The sequence below is a fragment of the Purpureocillium takamizusanense genome, chromosome 1 (assembly GCF_022605165.1).
Source record: "Purpureocillium takamizusanense chromosome 1, complete sequence".
NCBI classification, from domain to species: Eukaryota; Fungi; Ascomycota; class Sordariomycetes; order Hypocreales; family Ophiocordycipitaceae; genus Purpureocillium; species Purpureocillium takamizusanense.
Window position 1 is genome coordinate 4,127,649 of NC_063068.1, and position 19,255 is coordinate 4,146,903.

Consider the following 19,255-nt stretch of genomic DNA (forward strand, 5'->3'; position numbering starts at 1 on the left):
GCGGGACGGGATGCGCGCTTTTTGCTTTTCAGGTGCCGGAATCAACGGAACTGGGTCTCTCAAACAATGACTTTGTGATCTGTATGGCGGCCGGTGAGCTGCAGGCTATCTTCTCAGTCGCTAGTTCTCGTGAGCCACCGCGATCGCGATAGTCATAACGGCACGAGACTTATGAATGAGACAACATGTACAACTATCGCCACGAGTGCCTGATCGCCCGCGATGCGTGAAATTTGTGCAAGGCATCCTGGTCGACCGCTTGCCAGAAAATGGCAAGTCGCTCGGCGGCTTCAAAGGCAAGCTTCTTGAGGTGCCTCATGTGACGATGCATGTGACCACGCCGCTCTGGTGGTGCCTGAGGCCAAGTACGAGGCGGGCTGCGCCTGCCTGCGCTTACACCGGCCCCAAGACAGAGTACGCCTTGCTTTGGGAATGTGCAGCTATTTAATCACGGGCATCTCCCACCACTGCTGAGGCAGAGGGAGCTTTGCCTGGACCCAATGGCTTCCCTGTCCAACACCGACATTTGGCGGCGCGCCCATCGATGCCGTGCCATCGCCCAGGAAGCTGTCGTGCGGCCGGCACCCTGCGACGTCCGGCTTCGCCAACACGCATCGCGCCCAATCACGGCATGCGAACCCGCCGTGCATGGGCGACGTCGCGACCGCAACGCCCCCTCAAGGCCCGAGTCGGACAGGATGGAGCGTCAGCCGCGGCAGCGTGACCGCTGGGCCTTCGACTGACGATCGACTGACTAAGTTACTTCGTACCTTGTCTACCTACCCACCGTCGGGTGGCCGTTGCAGCAGCAGAAGCAGCAGCACCACCACCAGCGACAGCAGCAGGATGCGTTATGCAAGTGCCGCTCCAGTCTAGCCCCGGCCGTGCTCACACCAGCGTCCACTCCCGTGCGTCGAGCTTCTCCGCGCGGTGCAAGCCAGCCCGTCAACGGACGCTTGCTTTCGTGGCAGGCTCTGAGAAGCTCCCGCCGCCCGCGCAGTGCCGTCCCGATATGAGTACACCGCACGCGCCGGGCTATGAGCACATGTCACGCCAGCAATGAGGTCGTCGTCGCAGAAGAAAGGAAAGGCCGTGGCTGTCCCGCCACGGTTGTCCTCTTCGGACTAGCAGCCAGTCTCCGGGCTGACGATCAAGCGACCGCTGGCGGCGACCACTTGCGGCGCCCACCACCAGACGGGCCAGAGTACCCACCAGCATCAGTCGTACAGGCCCTGTCGGAACGGCAATTCGGTCGTTGTCTCTCTCCAGTGAGCGCTGCCACGGGTGCCCCGCGGCCCAAGCACCAATGCTCAGGTCGTTGTCGTGCTGGCAATCATTTTGGGCACCTCTGTCATCAACGAGCGTTGTTCCAGAGTCGTCGGACCTCGAAGGCTGCAGGTCGCTCTAACCCTTTCCTGGACGGATGCTGCAGGCTTGCTGGCAAGCCCCCGCCCGTTGGGATAAGAGTCCGTGTCAATCGGCCTTCAGAAGAGCCGCATTGATTTTTGCGCGACCATTGACCACTTGTCGTCCTCTCTTCCCCATTGCTGTTTGGGCCTTTTCGATCCAATTGTCCCATTTCCAGCTCCGTGTGCACCTGGCCAAGTCAAGGCGCAGCTTGCTTGCCGTCTGGCAACGTGCCCGCCCGCTGGTGTTTCTAGAAAGGTCCTGCGCGCGAGAGGACCATGGGACCATCAACGGAGCCGTCACCCATCGCCAAGCCAGTGCCCGACTCCAAGAGTCGGCCATGGCAGTCTGACTGAGCCATACGCCGAGGCATTGGGGTATGTGTGTGACGCCATGGCACTGGCTACCCAGGTCGATGCCCATCTGCTCCGAGGCTGCTGTGTCGAAGCCGAAAGATCCGATGCGGTCGCACTCCAGCTCGAGGGCATGCGAGCTGCCCTGAACGAGCCCAGCAACCCTCACCTTACTGCGTTGATGGAAGAGATCCGGACTGGAAGCCGCGCTCTACGTGAACTCGCCGACCTCTCCCAAATCCACCAGGACCGCGTTCCCTTGGTCCTTAACCCTCTCAACATCCTTTTACCCTGTCTCCAAAAGTCTCTGATGGACATCACCGCGCATTACGAGGACCGTACCAAATCCAAGGTAAACAGATGGCGGAATATGTATCATACCATGACCAACGAGGCCGGCGGGTTGTGGTCTTTGCCCCATCGCTTCATGGCTTACAACCAGTATCTTGGCTCCCTGCGAGACTTACTAACCAGGTGCGGCGGTTCGTCGAGAAACTACCTTGCGTTTGCATTAAATATTAACTCCCAAGCATAGGTCACCCAACTTCGACTTGAACATGCTGGAGAAGATCCGCCGCCAAATTTTGCGGCTTCGCGAGGCCAGAGGCATTCGTAAGTTAGGCACAGCATGCATATCCAGATGGCCGTTCCACTCACTACTTGCGAAGCTCTTCCCCCGGTCCAAGTTGGCCCGATCGTGCGCTATGATTCTTTGCCTGCTGCCGACCTGGATCCGGTAAGTTGCACAATGACGTAACACTGCCCTCTCAGTCAAGCCCTAACTCGGCCATGTAGGCTGTACACTGGGCTGAGAACATCTTCTCGCTCCCATTGCCTTCTCGAACCGCTCTTGGCCGGCAGCAAATGTACAGATTGCAACGTTGCGAGAACGTCGACGCTCATTGACTCCTTTGCTAGGTCCAAATCCTTGGGTCCACATCGTCCTTGGGGGCATCTAAATGTGCCGCCTAATTCTAAGATACTGTTTCGACGGTAGGTTCATGCTTCTCCGCTTGGCGCCATAATCTTCTGACAGTTCTAGGTCGTTCGACGACGACCAGATTTCGTTGACAGTGTATCGGAATAGCCGAGACTCATCCCCATATCTCCTGCTGCGCATATTCGACCAAGGAATGCCGTGGTTTGCCCTACGCGGTGTTCACGAGCTCTGCATTGAGCGAAGCGGCAGCTGCTTACACTTCAAGCGATGGAGCCGTTCCGAAAAACGCTCCAAGACTTGGGCTGTTTTGTGCTTCATGACATGGGAGGGTATGCTCGCCCCATCCGGGCAGCAGCTTGCCCATTTGTTGGCTCAATGGCTGACCTTTTGCGAAGAACTTGTGCTCATGCACTCTACGTTCGTCTCTCTCAAAGCGCGAAATCGACTTACAATTCAACTGGGCCCAGAAGAGTATGCGCTTAGAGAGGAGCACAAACACTTTCAGGCGTGAGGAGCAATATCATTCTGGTGCTTGACTCATTTATGTCTTACTCGTGGCCATAGACGAATCCTTGATGACGGCTTCAAACACTCCCTTATTGTGTACGAGGATCGAGCGACAAAGGCCCTACGCCTGCACGCTGCTGTCTGGGATGGCGAGCTCCGGCAGTGCCCCGTGTGGACTGCATTCGGTAGGGAGCGATGAGCGGCGCCCTGAAAGCTTGTTTACTAACTATCCATGGCGGTAGTAACGCACCAGTCGTCTTCACCCACTTGGCTGAAACGAGTCTCCAGACATAGGGTCCGGCTGGCGGACGTGCAGCTGTACGTCTTTTGCAGAAGTTATCGGCAGCAGAATCAGCGTCGTGGACGGATCGGCGCCTTCGAGATCAACTTCATCAGCGACGAAGGTATGTTGCGCAATAGTGGCTTTGGATTCAGCAAGCTTCGCAGCCTAGGATAGCTGGCGCCTAGTGGTTCTGTCGTCATGCTGACTGGAGCAGCCGCACGTCGATTCGAGGAATTCTTCTACCCACCAGCAGCCGGGCCGGCCGTCATGGCATCGAGCGGCGTCTAATTTCGCATGTTGCTTATGGCATTGCAAGTTTGCAAGGATGATGATTCGCTTTATTCGCTTCAGGATGCGGGCACACATTATTCATCGTTCATCATTTCGTTGCTGAATTTACTAGCGTGGCGCAGGCAGTCTCTGGCATCAAGATTGGTATAGAACGGCCTATCACAAGCATCCATTGACGGGAGTTGGGCCAAAATGGCATCATATCATTCAAAATCATATGCTCATCTGGCACAATGGAAAACATATAGGAAGTCTGCAGGACTCGGTCGCGCTATAGTGCATGGTGGGCGGGATGCGCTACGGTACGTTGGAACCATATAACTGCCACGCGTAAAGCTACCTCCTCTTGTGTTTCCTGCTGGGTGAAACTCTCGCCACCCTTTTTGCCAATGCCAAGGTCTCCCCTCACGTCTTGACGTCGGGCTCATCGCGACCGACATGCTCCTTGAATTTGAGCAGCTCCGTGGCGAACTTGACCTCGGCCTTGAGGAAGTCTTGAGCGTCCATGTCGTATGTGGAAGGATCGTTGCTATGCTGCTCAATATAGAGACGAATAGTGGCGCCAGACGACCCAGTGCCAGAAAGACGGACGACAATGCGGCTTCCAGACGAGAAGCCCGCGTACAGGCCCTGATTGGAGGCGACGGAGCCATCCAGATCCGTATAGGAGAAGTTGCCGGCCTTGGTGACGGTACGTTCTGTCGCTGTTAGGAAGATAGGCATCACGATGGGACAAGTCGGACTCACCTCCAATCTTGCTGCCTACGAAGCTGGAGTCGGCAACGAGCTTGTCGAGCTCGCCAACGACCTTGTTGGCGCCATCCGAGTCGACATTCTCGTAATCGTAGCGAGTGAAGAAGGTACGTCCGTACTGGTTCCAAAAGTCCTTTTGGATCTGCTTGATGGAAGGCTTCACGCCGGGATTCTGGACCCCGAGGGCGGCGATAATGTTCAGCCAGGCGACAATGGCCCACAGGCCGTCCTTCTCGCGAATGTGGTCGCTGCCCGTGCCGAAGCTCTCCTCACCGCAAATGGACAGCTTCTTTGCGTCGAAAAGGGCGCAGAAAAACTTCCACCCGGTGGGTACTTCGTAGCACTCCAGATTTTGCGCCTTGGCAACGAGGTCGACGGCGCCGGAAGTAGGCATGGAGCGGGCGAGGCCGTTGACGCCGTTCTTCTTGAAATACGGGATGAGGTGAGCGTGGTGGGCGATGATGGCAAGCGAGTCGCCGGGGGAGACGAAGGCATTGGCTCCGTAAATCATGTTGCGGTCACCATCACCGTCCGAGGCAGCACCGAACGGAATGTTTTTCTTGTCGACGACCTCGACAAGGGAGTGTGCGTAGGTGAGGTTAGGGTCGGGGTGGCCACCATTGAAGTCAGGGCTAGGGATGCAGTTTTGCGTGGCACCAGACAGTCCAAGCTCCTTCTCAAAAATAGCCTTTCCGTAAGGGCCGGTGACACCATGAAGGCCGTCGAAGAGGATCGTGAAGTCGGGGTGTACCGAGAAGAACATCTTGATGGTGTCAAAGTCAAAGATGTCCTTGAGCATGGCGACGTAGTCGGCAGTGCTGTCAATGATCTCGACGTTGAGGGAGCCATATGTCTTCGTTCCGATGGTCGAGATGTCGATGTCCGGGATTGATGCAATCTTGTACGACGTCAAGGTCTTTGACGTCTCGTAAATCTTGTTGGTAACAGACTCGGGGGCTGGCCCTCCATTGGCGAGGTTGTACTTGATGCCGAAGTCGTTCTGGGGGCCTGAAGAGACTACATTAGGCATGGACCGTGAAGGGTTATCGAGGATCGAAATGCCTACCGCCGGGGTTGTGGCTGGCCGTGAGCAGAATGCCGCCGGTTGCCTTGCGGAGGCGGATGACATGGCTGGCTGCGGGCGTCGACAGGATGCCGTTCTGACCGATGAGGAGCTTCTTGACGCCATAAGCGGCGCTGATCTTGGCAATCAACTGGACGACCTCGGGGTTCCAGAAGCGGCCATCGCCACCAATAACAAGAAACGAGCCTAGATGCTTTGGTCAACACGAGCGCGGGACCTTGAGGGGTAACGGTGCTCACCCTCTACTCCCTCAGGGATGGAGAGGAGAATGCTCGCGACGAAAGCCTCGCTGTAGTGCGGCTGTTGGAAGACGGTGACCTTTTTGCGCAGGCCCGATCTGTACAAATGAAGAATGCGTCAGTGTCGTCCAGCAGCAGTCTTGGAGAAATACAAAGGTGGGGTCGAGATGGGCTGAAGCTGATGAGGATTGTGCCTGGTGTGGTGAGGGCATGACATACGTGCCCGGCTTCTGGTCCTGGAAAGGCTTGAACTCGACCGTCTTGACGTCCATGATTGAGGAAGTGGGCATGGGCGTGCTGAGTCTGTGCAAGGCAGAGAACCGTCGGTGCGAACTTGCGAGAGCCAAGAGAGGGAGTATGCCAAACGGGAGGGGAGCTCGCAGGGGACAGGGAAGCTACGTAAATGGAGCTTGCAATTGACGAACGATGGTGGGGTAGACTGTTTTGTTGGTCCTATCTGGGTGGCTCCACGGAGGGGTAGGTGCCCGTGTCCACAAGGGACATATCGACACTGTTTGCGAGCGCGCGTATTCGCGGGGACGTCACAGTGCGACTCGCCGCCAGCTCCCAGCCTCTGGACCGCCTTGGCGGGGCCTTCTGTGGAGGGCACGGAACGCAGGCAATAGATGTGGAAAGCTGCATACGTACGTACGACATGCATGCCGCTGGAAGTGTGGTGGACGAAGAGGAGCCTCAGGCTGCGAGCGTGTGGCGGCTTCTTCCCACCAAGGATCGATGGATCGATGAAGAGCCATGCAACCACGTCCAGGTCAGGTGGCGATGGACTGCCGCCTTGGATTGTCGGGCCCGGGAATAGCCTCAGCAATACATGATCCGCCCGGGGTTGATCACCTACAGCGCCGTTCCGAACGTCACGTCGAATGTGTCCCAGTTCCGGCCCTGAAGATGACGTCTCGGTAGTATCGCGCTTCCTCGATGCTCTCTAGGATGTCGTCCCTCGCCACGTGGCGCCCCTTCTTTGACGGGGCCTTGGTGATGATCTGCTTCGGGCTCCAACGCCGCGCCGCCTCTTTGATGGCACTGACATCGAGGAGGCGATAGTGCAGGTGGTCCATGACTTTGGCGTAGGGCCCGCGCCTGAGAAAGGCACGGTCGGCGTAGACGCTGTTGCCGGCAAGCAGTCCCTTGCGGCGTTCGGGAATGAGCTTCGTCACGTAGCGATAAAGGCCCTCGGCGGCCTCCTCGGGCGTTGTCGTCGAGGAAATGACTGCGGCTGTGAGTCCAGATTTGCCGTGCGTGGCAGTGCACCACTCGTCCATCTCGTCCAGCCGCGACTGCGGCAAGTGGACGACGGCATGAAAGCCTCCGTCGTCTAAAACTTCCAGATTGCCTGTCGTGACGATGCAGTAAATCTCAATAATCTCTTCCTTGTCAGGGTCGAGGCCCGTCATCTAGCCAAGCCTGTGAGCCTGGGATTCCTAATCGTGCTGGGCTGCTTTTCGCCCTGTACAAGCACTGGGCTCACACCACACTCGAAGTGCGGTCATGGCAGCAAGAAATGTGACGGACATGCATACATACCTCGCAGTCGATCCACACGAGGGGATCGTCGGTGGCAGACTTGACGCCATTGTTGCCGGCGGCGGCAGGGCGTCCGGCATCCGGTCCGGTCGGCATGATGCTTGATTTGAAAGCGGTAGACCGGCCAACTTTTTTTAGTCACGATGAACCGGCGCTGACAGGGTGTTTGCCCGTTCTCCGAAGCAGTCGTTGGAAGAGACCCTGTTGGATGGAGGCGAATGATGGCGGAGAGAAACCTTCCAGTGGAAGCCGCAGCTGCCCCTCCATCCACAGGCGGGTTAGGCAAGAACGCCCGGCGCCCTCCTAACAAGTTACAGCATGCAAATCCCGCTGACAGGGGATAGTAGATGAGCCCCCCTTTTGGGGGTTCGGCGAGGCCTGAGTGGCTACCCCTAGCGCTGAAACGTTGCGTATTCCCAATGCCTGGGCCGCCATTGGCCCCGCCACCTGCGAGCCCCATTCCGGGGCCCCGAACCTGGAAGCTCTCCCCGCGTTACACTTGGACATCGTCACCTGCTTCATCGATCCTATGTCGAATTGATCGACTGTCGGCCCATTAGCCGAACGGCTTGCGAATCTTTTGCCGAATACCGTCTTCTCCCTGACGGCTATTGCTCCTCCCCTCGCGAATGTGCACGAGGCATATCTACTCTCCTTCACCAGCTATCCTCAGCTTCGTGTAAGACACTATCCGTTTGCAGTCATCGCCAGAACATAGCGCCCAAGCAGCAAGTCATATAGCGTGGCAGTCCTAGTCCCTCCGTCTCCCGCTCGACACCTTTTCAAGCTTTTGCATCCCTTGCAGCGGGCGCATACAGACTTGGCGATATGGTTGGCGTCAAGGACCCCGCGCTGGGCGACATCGACGTCGACGGCCCGCCCAGGCCCGACTTCTCCGCCTCTCCACCGCGTTTCGTCATCGTCGGTGCCGGCTCTCGGGGGCAATGCTATGCCAACGCCATTGACACCGTCTCCAACGGCGTCGTCGCTGCCGTCGCCGAGCCTCTCCGCTTCAAGCGCGAGCTCATAGGCCGCAAGCACATATGGGGCCCCGACGGCGGGCCCAAGGAGGGCCAGAGCTTCTCCAACTGGCGCGAGTTCGTCGAGTACGAGCAGAAGCGCCGTGAGCGCGTGGCGGCTGGCGAGGCAAACGTCCCGGAAGGTGTCGATGGCGCCTTCGTGTGCGTCCTCGACGAGATGCACCGAGAGGTCGTCGTCGGCCTGGCGGCGCTCAACATCCATATCATGTGTGAGAAGCCGCTGGCCACCAACCTCGACGACTGCCTCGCCATGTACCGCGCCCTCAAGCCGCTGCAAGGCCAGAAGATCTTCTCCATCGGACATGTCCTGCGCTACAGCCCCCACAACCTCATGCTCCGCAAGCTGCTCGTCGAGGACCGCATCCTCGGAGAGATCAACAGCGCCGTGCACACCGAGCCCGTGGGGTGGTGGCACTTTACGCACTCCTTTGTCCGCGGCAACTGGCGCAACGAGAAGACGAGCGCCCCGTCTCTCCTCACCAAGAGCTGCCACGACATCGACCTCCTGCTCTGGCTGCTGTGCTCCCCTGAGAAGGCTGGCCAGGGGGAGCCTCACCTCCCCCAGCACATCTCCTCCACCGGCGACGTCCAGTTCTTCAAGAAGAGTCGCAAGCCCGCTGCCGCTGGTGCTGCGACCAACTGCACCAAATGCCCCCTCGGCGACTCCGGGTGCAAGTACTCGGCCAAGAACATTTACCTGGGCGACACCATCGGCCTCGCCCGCGGCAACACCAAGTGGCCCATAGACATCGTCGTGCACGATATTGAAGACTACAAGACGCACGACCAACGCGTCGCCGCCATGACCAAGGTTCTCGAAGAGGACTGGGACGAGAGCACGCCCGCCGACGTTGTGAGCTCCCGAAATTGGTTCGGCCGCTGCGTCTTCGAGACGGACAACAACGTCTGCGACGACCAGTTCGTCACCATCACCTGGCCAGAGTCCAACCGCCCCGCCAAGCGCGTCACCTTCCACATGGCCGCGCAGACCAAGCGCCAGTGCGAGCGCTTCTCCCGCTTCTACGGTGAGCACGGCGAGATCTACGCCGACTCGCGCACCATCGTCTTCGAGGACTTCAACACGGGCGAGACCAAGACCTTTGAGCCGCGGCTCGAGGACCTCGGCCACGGAGGCGGCGACAAGGGCCTGACGCGCCAGTTCGTGCTCGCTTGCGACATGGTCAAGAACCACGCCTGGCACGGCGACAAGGCCCAAAACGAATTCGTCGGCTGCACCCTCGACGAGGTCATCCGGAGCCATGCCCTCGTCTTCGCCGCCGAGGAGGCCCGTGTGGACAACAAGGTTGTTGACTGGCAAAAGTACTGGGACGAAAACGTTGTCAAGGCTTCGTGACTTGGCTCCAAGTCCGGATCGGGTCGTGCCCCGACGAGAAAGCGGTTGACTTGCCACGTTCTTTGAATCATTGTGTCCCAGGCTGAGGCCGGAAGCTGCAATGCATGCACGAGCCACATACTTGTAATTCCATGACCACGTTTAATGAAAATCTACTCATGATGTATTGCTTTATACGTTGGGATTATGTCCTCCATCTCGAAAATGTGTGCTTATGTAGGGAATAAATTACCCCACCGTCTTCGCTCTGCCCTGTGGCATACCAAGACTGCAGGAAAATACTTGGCGGATCGTGAGTAGACAACCTTGCGCCAAACTGGCCCAGAATGCATCCCCTCCATCTCTCACGTCTCGACATGCTCTCAGAAGCAACTCTGTAACCAGGGATATCTCTACGCGCGCCTCTGTCTCTCGACTTCGTCCCGTCCGTCCTTTCTCTAGCTGAGCTCAGCCCGGTTACCCTCTTTACCCAGAGGCGCCACCGTACCCAGCTCTTGCGGCTGCTGATGGGCGTGCTCGCCACCTGGTGGCGGCGAGGCGGCATGCGGACTCGAGGGCACCCCGCTGTGCTCACGGTTGTCGTTGGTGATATTCGGGCTCGGAGTTGTGTGCGGTGGCGGCGAGCCAGTAGACGACACGGGGAACCCCGCGGCGCCGTATTGTTGCGGGTATGCACCCTGCTGAGGGTATTGCTGTTGGTATTGCTGCGGGAACTGCTGCGGATAGCCGCTCTGCGGGGAGTAGGGCTGTTGCTGGCTGTAAACGCTCATGTGAGGGTCGTACGGACCCTGCGGTGCGGGGGAGTATCCCTGATAACTGCTCTGGGGAGCGGGAGAGGTCGGGGGGTATCCCTGAGGCGGGCTCTGGGCCGTGTGCTGGGACATGGGCTGTTGGGGAGAGCTGTGCACGTCGGAGTCCTTGCCCTGCTTCTTCCGACGCAGCAGAAGAAACGCGGCCAGACCGACGAGACCGATGGCAGCGACACCTCCCACGGTGCCGCCAGCAATAGCGCCAACGTTGGTCTTGCTGCCGCCGTCGCCGCCGTCGCCGCCCGAGGTAGTGGTGGCGGCAGACGACTGCGACGTCGTGGAAGTGGCCGTGGTAGACGACTGAGACGACGTGGACGATGTGCTTGAGGCAAAGCTGTGCGTCCGGGACCAAGAAGGGTCGTAGTCGAGGAGAGTCGCGGTGCCCGAGGTGGTGTAACACGCAAGCGCCGTGACAACACTCCCGGAGTTCTTGCCACCGGTCCTCTCCATGAGATAGGTGTAGCAGGCCGGTGCCGTTGCGGAGCTACGCGCATCAATCGAAGTCAGCTAATGGCTCACGGGAGAGAGACATGATGGGATGGCATACCAACAAACGGTGTGAAAGTCGGACAAGAGGTCACACTTTCCGGCCTTGGAAGAAGCATAGTCGATGCACACCGTCTGGATTCTGGAGCACTGTTGATTTGGCTGACAACAGCCCATGTAGCCATTTACGTCGGTACATGTTGCCGTGTTGGCGACGCAGGTGAAAGAGTCTAGGCGTCCAAATGTTAGCAAAGCAAAATTTCGCCTTCTGAGTTTTGCATCGCGCGAGTCCTATAAGTCTCGTCAGGCAACAAAAGCTCTTTATTCATCACTTACTCCCATTGGATTTGACGAATCCGCAAGTCGCCGGGCCCAGGGTATAGCCATCCAGGCGCGGAACCAGGTCCATGCGGCCAAAGAGACCGCGAGGTTGCGGCGCAGGCGTGGGTCGCGGCGAGAATCCCATCTGCAGCTGCTCCTCGGCCATGAGGACTGAATCCGTCTCCTTGGGCGACGTCCATGACCGCTCCGAGCCCGCAGCCGCGGCAGCGGCCGGGGCGACGGCGCCCACAGCCAGCAGCACGACAGCAGTCCGAATCATCGTTGCGGTGCCTAGTTGCCGACGAGTGTTGAGGTCCGTGACTATGGTCGTGAGTCGACGTCAACGGCGGCGGCGACGACAACAGCAGCACAACGCACTGACAGAGTCGTTGACTCTCCTTGACAACAGGCTGGGCTGGGGCAAGCAAAACGAAGGGGAGAGAGGTTTGGGCCGTCGGCCGGCGCGAGGGAAATAGCCGCAAAGTCCCACGGCGAAGGCTCGACAGTCCAGCAGAAACAGGGGGGGTGGCCTCAGTCGTGAGCTGGCGGCGACAATCGCCAGGGCCTCTGGGAGCCTGACTGCTCGAGGCTCGCCTCGACGCGATCCTCCAGCCGGACGCCCGCAGCGACGCCTCACGACAGGCTAGGAGCCACAGCCGCGGAACCAAATTCAGCCCAGCGAGAGGCTGCATCCCCCCCTGGCTCGGGCCCTGGGACCCTGGACAGTGGCGTCTGCGGGAGGCTGTCTCATTCGGCGCATCATCGTTGGCGGCGCGAGCTGAATGCATTGGACGCAATGGTCAGGGCCGAGTCGGGAATGGCGCCGCGAGCAGCGCACGAGGCCGCCTGGGACGGCGCTGGGGCAATTTCTTCTCCATAGCTCCACGGGCTCCCAAGCCCGTTTTGTTCGCCAGGGTGACGGGGCGGGCGAGTGGGCGGACGACGCACGGCGCGGTCGCTGACGGTGCCCTTGTGGTGGTGATGAAGGCATTCAGCTGTTGCGGAGCGATGGATGATGGATGGGGCGGGCAGCGACAGAACCCCCGTCAGTCGAGGCCCCTTGTTGGCCCCTGCCGAACGGCCTGGTCCCTACGATGCGGAAGGAGGCTCTTTCCAAGGCAAGGCTCTAACTTCCCTCCCTGCCCTCCACGAGCCACTGCACATCAAGGTTACTCCAACGCAACGCACAGCAGTGGGGGTACCTTGCGCCTCACATGTGCTCCCGAAGTAGGTACTACCTACCGCAGATGGGGAAATTGCAGCACGCAGGGTAAGCAAACGGGGGGATTTTGACCCGTAAAGTATGTGTCAAATACGAAGCAAGAGTGCCCCGGAGCGAGCGTTGCCGCTAGGGCAATCGCGCCTGCGAAGTAAACTAACGTTGGTAGTAGCTGCCTCGAAAATCGATTCTCTTGAGTCCCCAGCGTTAGTAGGAAGACGGATTCCGACATCGTCCCGGCGACAGGGAAGGAGCGCCTGACCCAAAGCTTTGTCGGTGAACTGCCCTTGCCTGCCGTTCATCAACAATTGACAAAACCCTAGGTATCAACTCCACGGCTTGGGCGGCCCACACAGCTTCTCTCCCACGACCAGCCACAGCACACCATCTCTCTCTGCCTTTCGCCCTTAGTTTCCCCGGCCAGAGTGACGACTCCAAAAATACCACCACCAACACCGCCACCATGACGGATCCAACACACGCCAGCATCGACGAAGGAGGCCGACGATCCTTGTGGGGGACGCTGGGCCACGAAAAGAGATCCACAATTGCTCCGTCCTGCCCGTCCATCAACGTTCCCATGTTGCCACAGCATCCTCGCATCGCTTCTTGCACCCACCCATGACGGGAGGTCGATCTCACATGGCTGGAGGTTGGTTATACAGCCTCTCCGTGTGACTCTGTCGTGCCTCTGTGTCGTCAGGGAGGTCCAGGCCATGTCCGAAGACGTGCAGGTCGACCGCGCTCCCACCAACCGATGTTAGTAGTACATATTCCTTTTCGCAACGTTGGCCGGCGGCCATCTGCGGCGGAACGGAACCGCACCATCCCACAGGGAGGCCCTTGTTGCCCAACGCAGAGCCGCATTTTCAGCGGCTTTGGTCCTTGTGCCGGATCAAAACATCCTGAACAGAACCGCCTGATTCGTGAGTGCTCCATGATTAATGGCACGAGTTCCCAACAAGATTCTGATGGCATTAGGATCTCCGTTGCCATGTTGGTACCGTAAAAATCGAGCAAATTGGCAGCGTCTTTCGCTTGCTCACCAGCCCGATTTTCAAGCAGACGCTCACAGGGATTGGCCATCCATCCCCCCCCCCCGAGGGGGGCCCAACAACAATATGCCACCACCATCAAGTGTCAAAATCCGTCCAATTTGTCGAGGCTCTACGAAACTTTGTCCTTCGTACCCTACGTACATATGTACCGTTGACCGCCACGAATCACCCTCATTCTTATGTGTGGTGCATGCGTGTGAGTGCCGATGAGGGTACAATAGTGCCTCGATATGCAAGTCGTTTGGACCCTGCAGACGGGCGACAACGAAAATTAGCAATTGCCTGGCGAGAGAGAGTACACGTGTAAATTATATCACTAACAACCCAATGGACAGGCTCCAAAGCGCATAATGGCCATTGAGGGCCCGCCATGCTGACACAATGTTGATGCAGCTTGAAGGAACAGGTCCCCGCAGCTATTCGCGAACGCGTTGCCCTTAAGCATGTCCGCTAGCTCACGAGGAACGGTCACCAACCACGATACTTCGTATAGCCGAAGCGAATCGTCAACCTTCAAGCGACGCCTCACACCCAATATGGGGGGCCAACACGCTCAACCTCAATCACAGACTCGCCACAAAAGTAAACAGCTGTTATTCGACGTCGATTGATCAATACATACAGGGAGCAGCTTGCGTATACGAAGTAGGGCTCAGTCACTACTCATATCGCTTTACCCCAAACGCCAGCATCCGTACCACAAACAAACATACCCAGAATGGTCCAATTCTATCCCTCAAACGTTCTGGAAAGGAAGCTCTCTCTGCAGGCCCTGCCTCAACATGCTAAAGCGTTCGTCGTCCTCGGGTCGTATCAGCCCCTTGCGTAGCAAAAAGTCCAGCATGACAAGTCCACAGTTGGGCTTCCACTCGGCTCGCCTCAGGTCCCGCTTGACATCGTCCACGGGCTTCAAGAAGAAACCGGCTATAGCGTTGGGCTCACTCGGCTGGGGGACGAAGCTCGGATCCACCTCGAGATCAAACGTGAAACGGACGCCAGGCTCCAGCTGGCCCTGCTCCGAACCGGCCACTGCATCCTTCTTGTCGAAGAAGGAAATCCGGGGGCCCTCCATCACCGTGCCGACAAAGGTGCCATGGGCAGTCACCACCCGGGAGCGCACATCAATCGTCAGCTGGGCCTCCTCCATGGCTTCACGCTGCAACGTCCTGAGTGGATCCATGCTGTCTCTGGGGTCCATTGCGCCGGCGACGATCTGGTCGAGCTTGCCGGCATATGTTACGTTCTGCGACCGTCTCGACACCCAGATGTGCATCTTTGGTCGCCCGTCAACCCGTTTTACCGTGTATACGTTCAGATGTGTGCCCGTTGTTACAATGCCGAAAACGCCTCGCAGAGGAGATGGCATCTTGATACCTATCAAGTGGTCCTCGAGTCCACGGATAGGGTGGTAGTCGGATCTTTTTTCCAGCCATTTGCGCACGCCTCCGAGCAGGCCCAGGTTCTTCTCGCAAAGTTTGACAAACTCTATCCGGCAAATCTCGACAACATCGTCGCCGACGCCGATCCGCGAAGCCAGGTGGACTCTGCGTTCAGCTTTGGAAATGCGAAAGCTTGTTCCGTCCCAGCGAATCTCGGCCACAAACTCGGGGAGCATGTATCCCACAGGTCCGTGGCTGTCGAGCAAGCGGAACTCCCAAAGACTGCCGACGTCCTTGTCGAACTTGTTGCACATGCGAACCACGTCGTAGAAGGAAGGCATGCTTGCGGCGAAGGCGGGTTCGACGGCCCAATGTTGGAAGACTGAGGTCGGGGACGGTACGCTGGCCGAGGGCCGCACGATGTCTCTCGCTGGCAGGGCGGTTGGGGCCACGCTGGTAGGCATACCGACGACTGGTTTGCTCCTGCCGGTGTCGAGTCCCGAGAGCGCACCGGGCGTGTGCGCGGTGGGCAGTTGTTGCGGCCAGCGACGACCCTGATTCTCCCCAAGGCTGCGAGGCGCTGAGTGAAGCGGCTGGGCCGGGGGCGAATCCCAGGGGACCGCCATATTTTTGATGGTCAAGAGGGCTTACCGCCCTCGCCCTCGCCGGTTGTAAGCCAAGAGAAAGATGGGCAACTGAGGGTTAAGTTCCGAGACCTCTGGCCGTCACCGGAACTCTCACCAGGCCGCCCGTGCAAGCCACAGCGACGAGCTTGCCCACCGCCGGTGGTTTGGTGGCAGTCGGCCACGCAGGTTCCTGGCCACGGCTCCGTGACCGAGGCCGTGCAACCCATGGGGCAAGCAAACAAGGCAAGGACAGATGTTGGGGGAAAGTCGGGGGCAACGCACTGAGTCGCGTCGAGCCGCAACATGGCATCCTCATCGGGGAGTGGTCGTTTTTTGGGGGTACCGGGTTCCTGGGTCCTGCTCTAGAGCTTCCTCCGTGCTGGGGTGGCACGGCAGGCCTGATCCTCTTTCCCGTCGCGCAAGCGTGCATCGGCATCATGCAGGATGGCTGTTGGACTGCACACCGGGATCTCTCTTCTCGCTGAGTCGCAACATCCAATTGGCCATTGGGCGAATATCGTGTCCTACGCTTGCGGCCAGGCCCACGCAGTCCCTCTCATCGAGGAGTTGCTTTTTCAGACATGGCGCATGCATCCGGGAAGGCGAGCAAGGGGCGGCGGACCGGTCAAGTTGGGAACCTGGATCTGCCAAGGACGAGGAGGGTGGGCAGGACTGTTGAGCATACCGGCTCGCACACACTTCTTTTTTGGCAGGTACATCTGTGAGTGGCTCATACTATGTACGAGCAATCATGGGTCTCGTCGGCAGACCCTATCCGGATCGTTCATGCAGCGCCTCCTCGTGCTCTCGATGCATGAGATGCCAGAGAGACGGGACGCTGGCTGGCGCGCGGCATGGACGAGACTAGCCGAGACAGAGGAGCATACGTACATATGTATATTGTACATGAAGAGAAGAAAAGAAGGGAAACAGCCTGCTGCAGCCAACTGGGGCGGCGGCGGCAGCGTACCGTACCGTACCGGACCGTACCGGACCATGGCCAGGCATCGGGAGGCGGTAATACATACATACTAAGTTAGTTAGTAGTGAGTCTTTAGGCGGACGGGAGGCTTTCGCCACAGATGGCCAGGCGGCACGACGAGGTTGGACGGACGCAAGGGCTGGGAGCCCAGGTGTCATCTGTCAGGGATGTGCTTGACCGGTCCCGTTGCTCGCTCGATGTCTGACGAATGGCAGCCTTCGGGGCGAGTCGGGACATATGGTGGACAACCACTGGTCTCGGGCGAGTGGCATTCGCTTTTTCACTTAGTCTGAGGGTACTTTGTAGCACCTGGCGTTCTCTGTGTGCAAGAACGTCCCTTGAAGTGGTACGCGATGATAGTTAGTACGCCTCCGATTGCGGCGTGCAACCCCGTCAAGCATGGAGGCACAGGTTGGCGGCCACGAATCAGTGGCGCGTGCAGAGAGAGAGAGACGCCATGACGCCTTTTGCTAAATCGACAGCGACTATTTCCATCGTGGCCCAAGACACACCCAGGAAAGGAGAGACGCCGGCATGCGTGCCTGCGGGCGCGGCACAGAGGCGTACCTTGTGCAACGCACGAGGCTTATTGGGGTACCCTTATTCCTGGTGCTCACAGGGCCCCTGCAGCTCGCCACACCGGCGGCGGCTGGTGAGGACGCAACAAACGAAGTGGTTGGGTCGTCGTCCTGCCCTCACATGCGGGCATGGTGCATTTTGCTTTTATTCGATTTTGATTCGCGCGTGCCTGCTCGCTCTGCAGCCAGCAACAGTGTACGAAGTACACTCACTCAATCAGATGCATCGTGCGCAGTACAGTATCTTACACCAACCCAGGCGGCGGCGCTAGCCTTAAAGCCGACCAGTTATATGCGCTACAATCACCCCGCCCATGATTGGTTGATTGCGCTTACCTAAAGGCTTGAGCCCCAGCCCCGACCTGCGACAACCTCACTTTGGCCCTCCCAGAGTTGCGGCGCCCCGGCCTTTCTTGGGAGCTTCGTTCCATTCGACCCTCAATTGACGACGCCAGCCCTGCCAACATGCTCGCCGCACGACAACGAGCAGGCCAGATGGCCCGTCAGCTGCAGCGGACATGCCGCGGCTACGCCTCCGACGCCCACAAGCCCGCCGCCGCCGCGGCCACCGAGTCCTTTGGGGTGAGTTTCATCCTGCTTGCTCCGCCCGAGGAGCCTGGCATCATCCTTCTATCGGCGGGGACTGCCGGCCCTAGGCCCGCATCAGTCATGTTCCCATGTGACGTGCGGCCATGGAATAAATACTGACGAGGAGCTTGCTGCTTCTGTTTTATGCCACAGGCGGGATCCAAGGCGACGGTTGCGCTCTTCTTCGGCAGCGTGCTCGTCTACCAGTTCGCGCCCAGGAAGGGCGAGGAGTCGGCCATCACGAACCTCATCCACAAGTACACCTCGCAGGCGGAGGACTGGGAGGAGATCAACGCGCTACACACAAAGGCCATGGAGCAGGCCGGCTTCGACCGCAACCTGTTTGAGAACGCCTCCAACAAGCACAGATACGTCGACGTCGCCTTTCCCGAGTACGTCAAATCACTCCCACCGCGCCGCCCACAACACGCATAAGCACGCATCGCCCCGATGCGCAATCCCCCCTCCTCCTCCTCTCCCCGCAGTGTGTGCTTTTTTTTTTGTCCCGTATCAGCGTCGCAGGACGCGGCCGTCGGACGGGGTAGACCTATTCCATGCACACGCGCGAGAAGAAGAAGAAGAAGAAGAAGAAGGGAAAGAAGAGATATGGCTGACAATGCGCGCCATGATACAGAGCTTTCCAATCCCATGCGCCGCGAAACATCCAGGCCGGCCACTTGATCAACCTGGACCACGTCGTGGAGCACTACAAGCAGCAGCACGTCAAGGATGAGGAGCGCAAGGCCAAGAAGCTGGCGGAGCGGGAGGCTTGAGAGGCTGGCGGTATTGAGGATGAAGCAGCAGTAGGGCCTGGGAGACGGAGGAATGTACATCAGATCAGGGCGTGGCATAGAACCTGACGAGCGTCACATCCAATGCGGAGACGTGATTTCTTCTTTGTTCAACACTCTGTGCAACTTGGCCTCCTCCCCATTATCCGTGATGTAATGGTAGTGGTTGGTGTCGGGCTATTTGCGCTGGCACTGAGAGCGTTGGTCTTCCAGACAATGAGCCCCTTGAGGTAGAGAGAGTCATCCGGCTCCCGATATAGCTTTAACGTGTCAACAGCCCCAAGACTCAGGTCCCGTGTTTTACAATAAAGGCAGGTCGTCTTTTTATGTTCAGCAGATGGACATGGTTTGGGAACAGCCCCGACACGTTCATACACACTTGATGGATTCTAACGGTTCGGAGCCATGTACTTGGCTCATCCGTGGATGGATTCATGGCCAGCATGGCATTAGTCGGGGAAATGCCAGCCACTGGCCAGTAGCTTCCCTGCGTCCTCCATCCTCTAAAGCAACTGGATACTGAGCAAGAGCAGTATAGTAGTATCCCCGAATGCTGTAAAGCGATGAGGGCTCTTGCGAATAGTGCTACTAGTAGCAGTATCCTGCAGAGACATCACGACGCGAG

The 19,255-nt window shown here is 58.5% G+C and overlaps 7 protein-coding genes across 7 annotated transcripts; 3 read left to right on the top strand and 4 right to left on the bottom strand.

Moving 5' to 3' along the window:
* Positions 1 to 454: 454 nt before the first annotated feature.
* Positions 455 to 4,073, top strand: JDV02_001278 (uncharacterized protein). Its single transcript, XM_047982193.1, has 10 exons — positions 455 to 2,234; positions 2,296 to 2,372; positions 2,429 to 2,496; positions 2,556 to 2,626; positions 2,679 to 2,753; positions 2,803 to 3,029; positions 3,096 to 3,207; positions 3,265 to 3,392; positions 3,450 to 3,611; positions 3,705 to 4,073. Exons 1-10 carry the CDS (start codon positions 1,801 to 1,803, stop codon positions 3,776 to 3,778), a joined length of 1,428 nt encoding a protein of 475 aa, XP_047838155.1. The 5' UTR covers positions 455 to 1,800; the 3' UTR covers positions 3,779 to 4,073.
* A 113-nt stretch (positions 4,074 to 4,186) lies between these two features.
* PGM2 (Phosphoglucomutase (alpha-D-glucose-1,6-bisphosphate-dependent)) lies at positions 4,187 to 6,129 on the bottom strand (the record flags this gene model as incomplete). The annotated part of the gene is made up of 5 exons (XM_047982194.1): positions 4,187 to 4,479; positions 4,529 to 5,542; positions 5,601 to 5,804; positions 5,858 to 5,955; positions 6,077 to 6,129. The coding sequence occupies 5 exons, from the start codon at positions 6,127 to 6,129 to the stop codon at positions 4,187 to 4,189; spliced, it is 1,662 nt and encodes a 553-aa protein (XP_047838156.1).
* Positions 6,130 to 6,729: 600 nt separating this feature from the next.
* rex2 (Phosphatidylinositol 3,4,5-trisphosphate-dependent Rac exchanger 2 protein) lies at positions 6,730 to 7,495 on the bottom strand (the record flags this gene model as incomplete). The annotated part of the gene is made up of 2 exons (XM_047982195.1): positions 6,730 to 7,269; positions 7,400 to 7,495. The coding sequence occupies 2 exons, from the start codon at positions 7,493 to 7,495 to the stop codon at positions 6,730 to 6,732; spliced, it is 636 nt and encodes a 211-aa protein (XP_047838157.1).
* A 419-nt stretch (positions 7,496 to 7,914) lies between these two features.
* Positions 7,915 to 9,956, top strand: JDV02_001281 (uncharacterized protein). Its single transcript, XM_047982196.1, has one exon. It carries the CDS (start codon positions 8,228 to 8,230, stop codon positions 9,791 to 9,793), a length of 1,566 nt encoding a protein of 521 aa, XP_047838158.1. The 5' UTR covers positions 7,915 to 8,227; the 3' UTR covers positions 9,794 to 9,956.
* Positions 9,944 to 12,488, bottom strand: JDV02_001282 (uncharacterized protein). Its single transcript, XM_047982197.1, has 3 exons — positions 11,425 to 12,488; positions 11,150 to 11,318; positions 9,944 to 11,086 (listed from the first exon to the last, which is right to left on the bottom strand). Exons 1-3 carry the CDS (start codon positions 11,687 to 11,689, stop codon positions 10,231 to 10,233), a joined length of 1,290 nt encoding a protein of 429 aa, XP_047838159.1. The 5' UTR covers positions 11,690 to 12,488; the 3' UTR covers positions 9,944 to 10,230.
* Positions 12,489 to 14,309: 1,821 nt separating this feature from the next.
* On the bottom strand, positions 14,310 to 16,641 carry JDV02_001283 (uncharacterized protein). The gene has a single exon (XM_047982198.1). It carries the CDS (start codon positions 15,689 to 15,691, stop codon positions 14,423 to 14,425), a length of 1,269 nt encoding a protein of 422 aa, XP_047838160.1. The 5' UTR covers positions 15,692 to 16,641; the 3' UTR covers positions 14,310 to 14,422.
* Positions 16,642 to 17,454: 813 nt separating this feature from the next.
* On the top strand, positions 17,455 to 18,913 carry JDV02_001284 (uncharacterized protein). The gene is made up of 3 exons (XM_047982199.1): positions 17,455 to 17,833; positions 17,993 to 18,231; positions 18,474 to 18,913. The coding sequence occupies exons 1-3, from the start codon at positions 17,717 to 17,719 to the stop codon at positions 18,610 to 18,612; spliced, it is 495 nt and encodes a 164-aa protein (XP_047838161.1). The 5' UTR covers positions 17,455 to 17,716; the 3' UTR covers positions 18,613 to 18,913.
* The last annotated feature ends 342 nt before the right edge of the window (positions 18,914 to 19,255 follow it).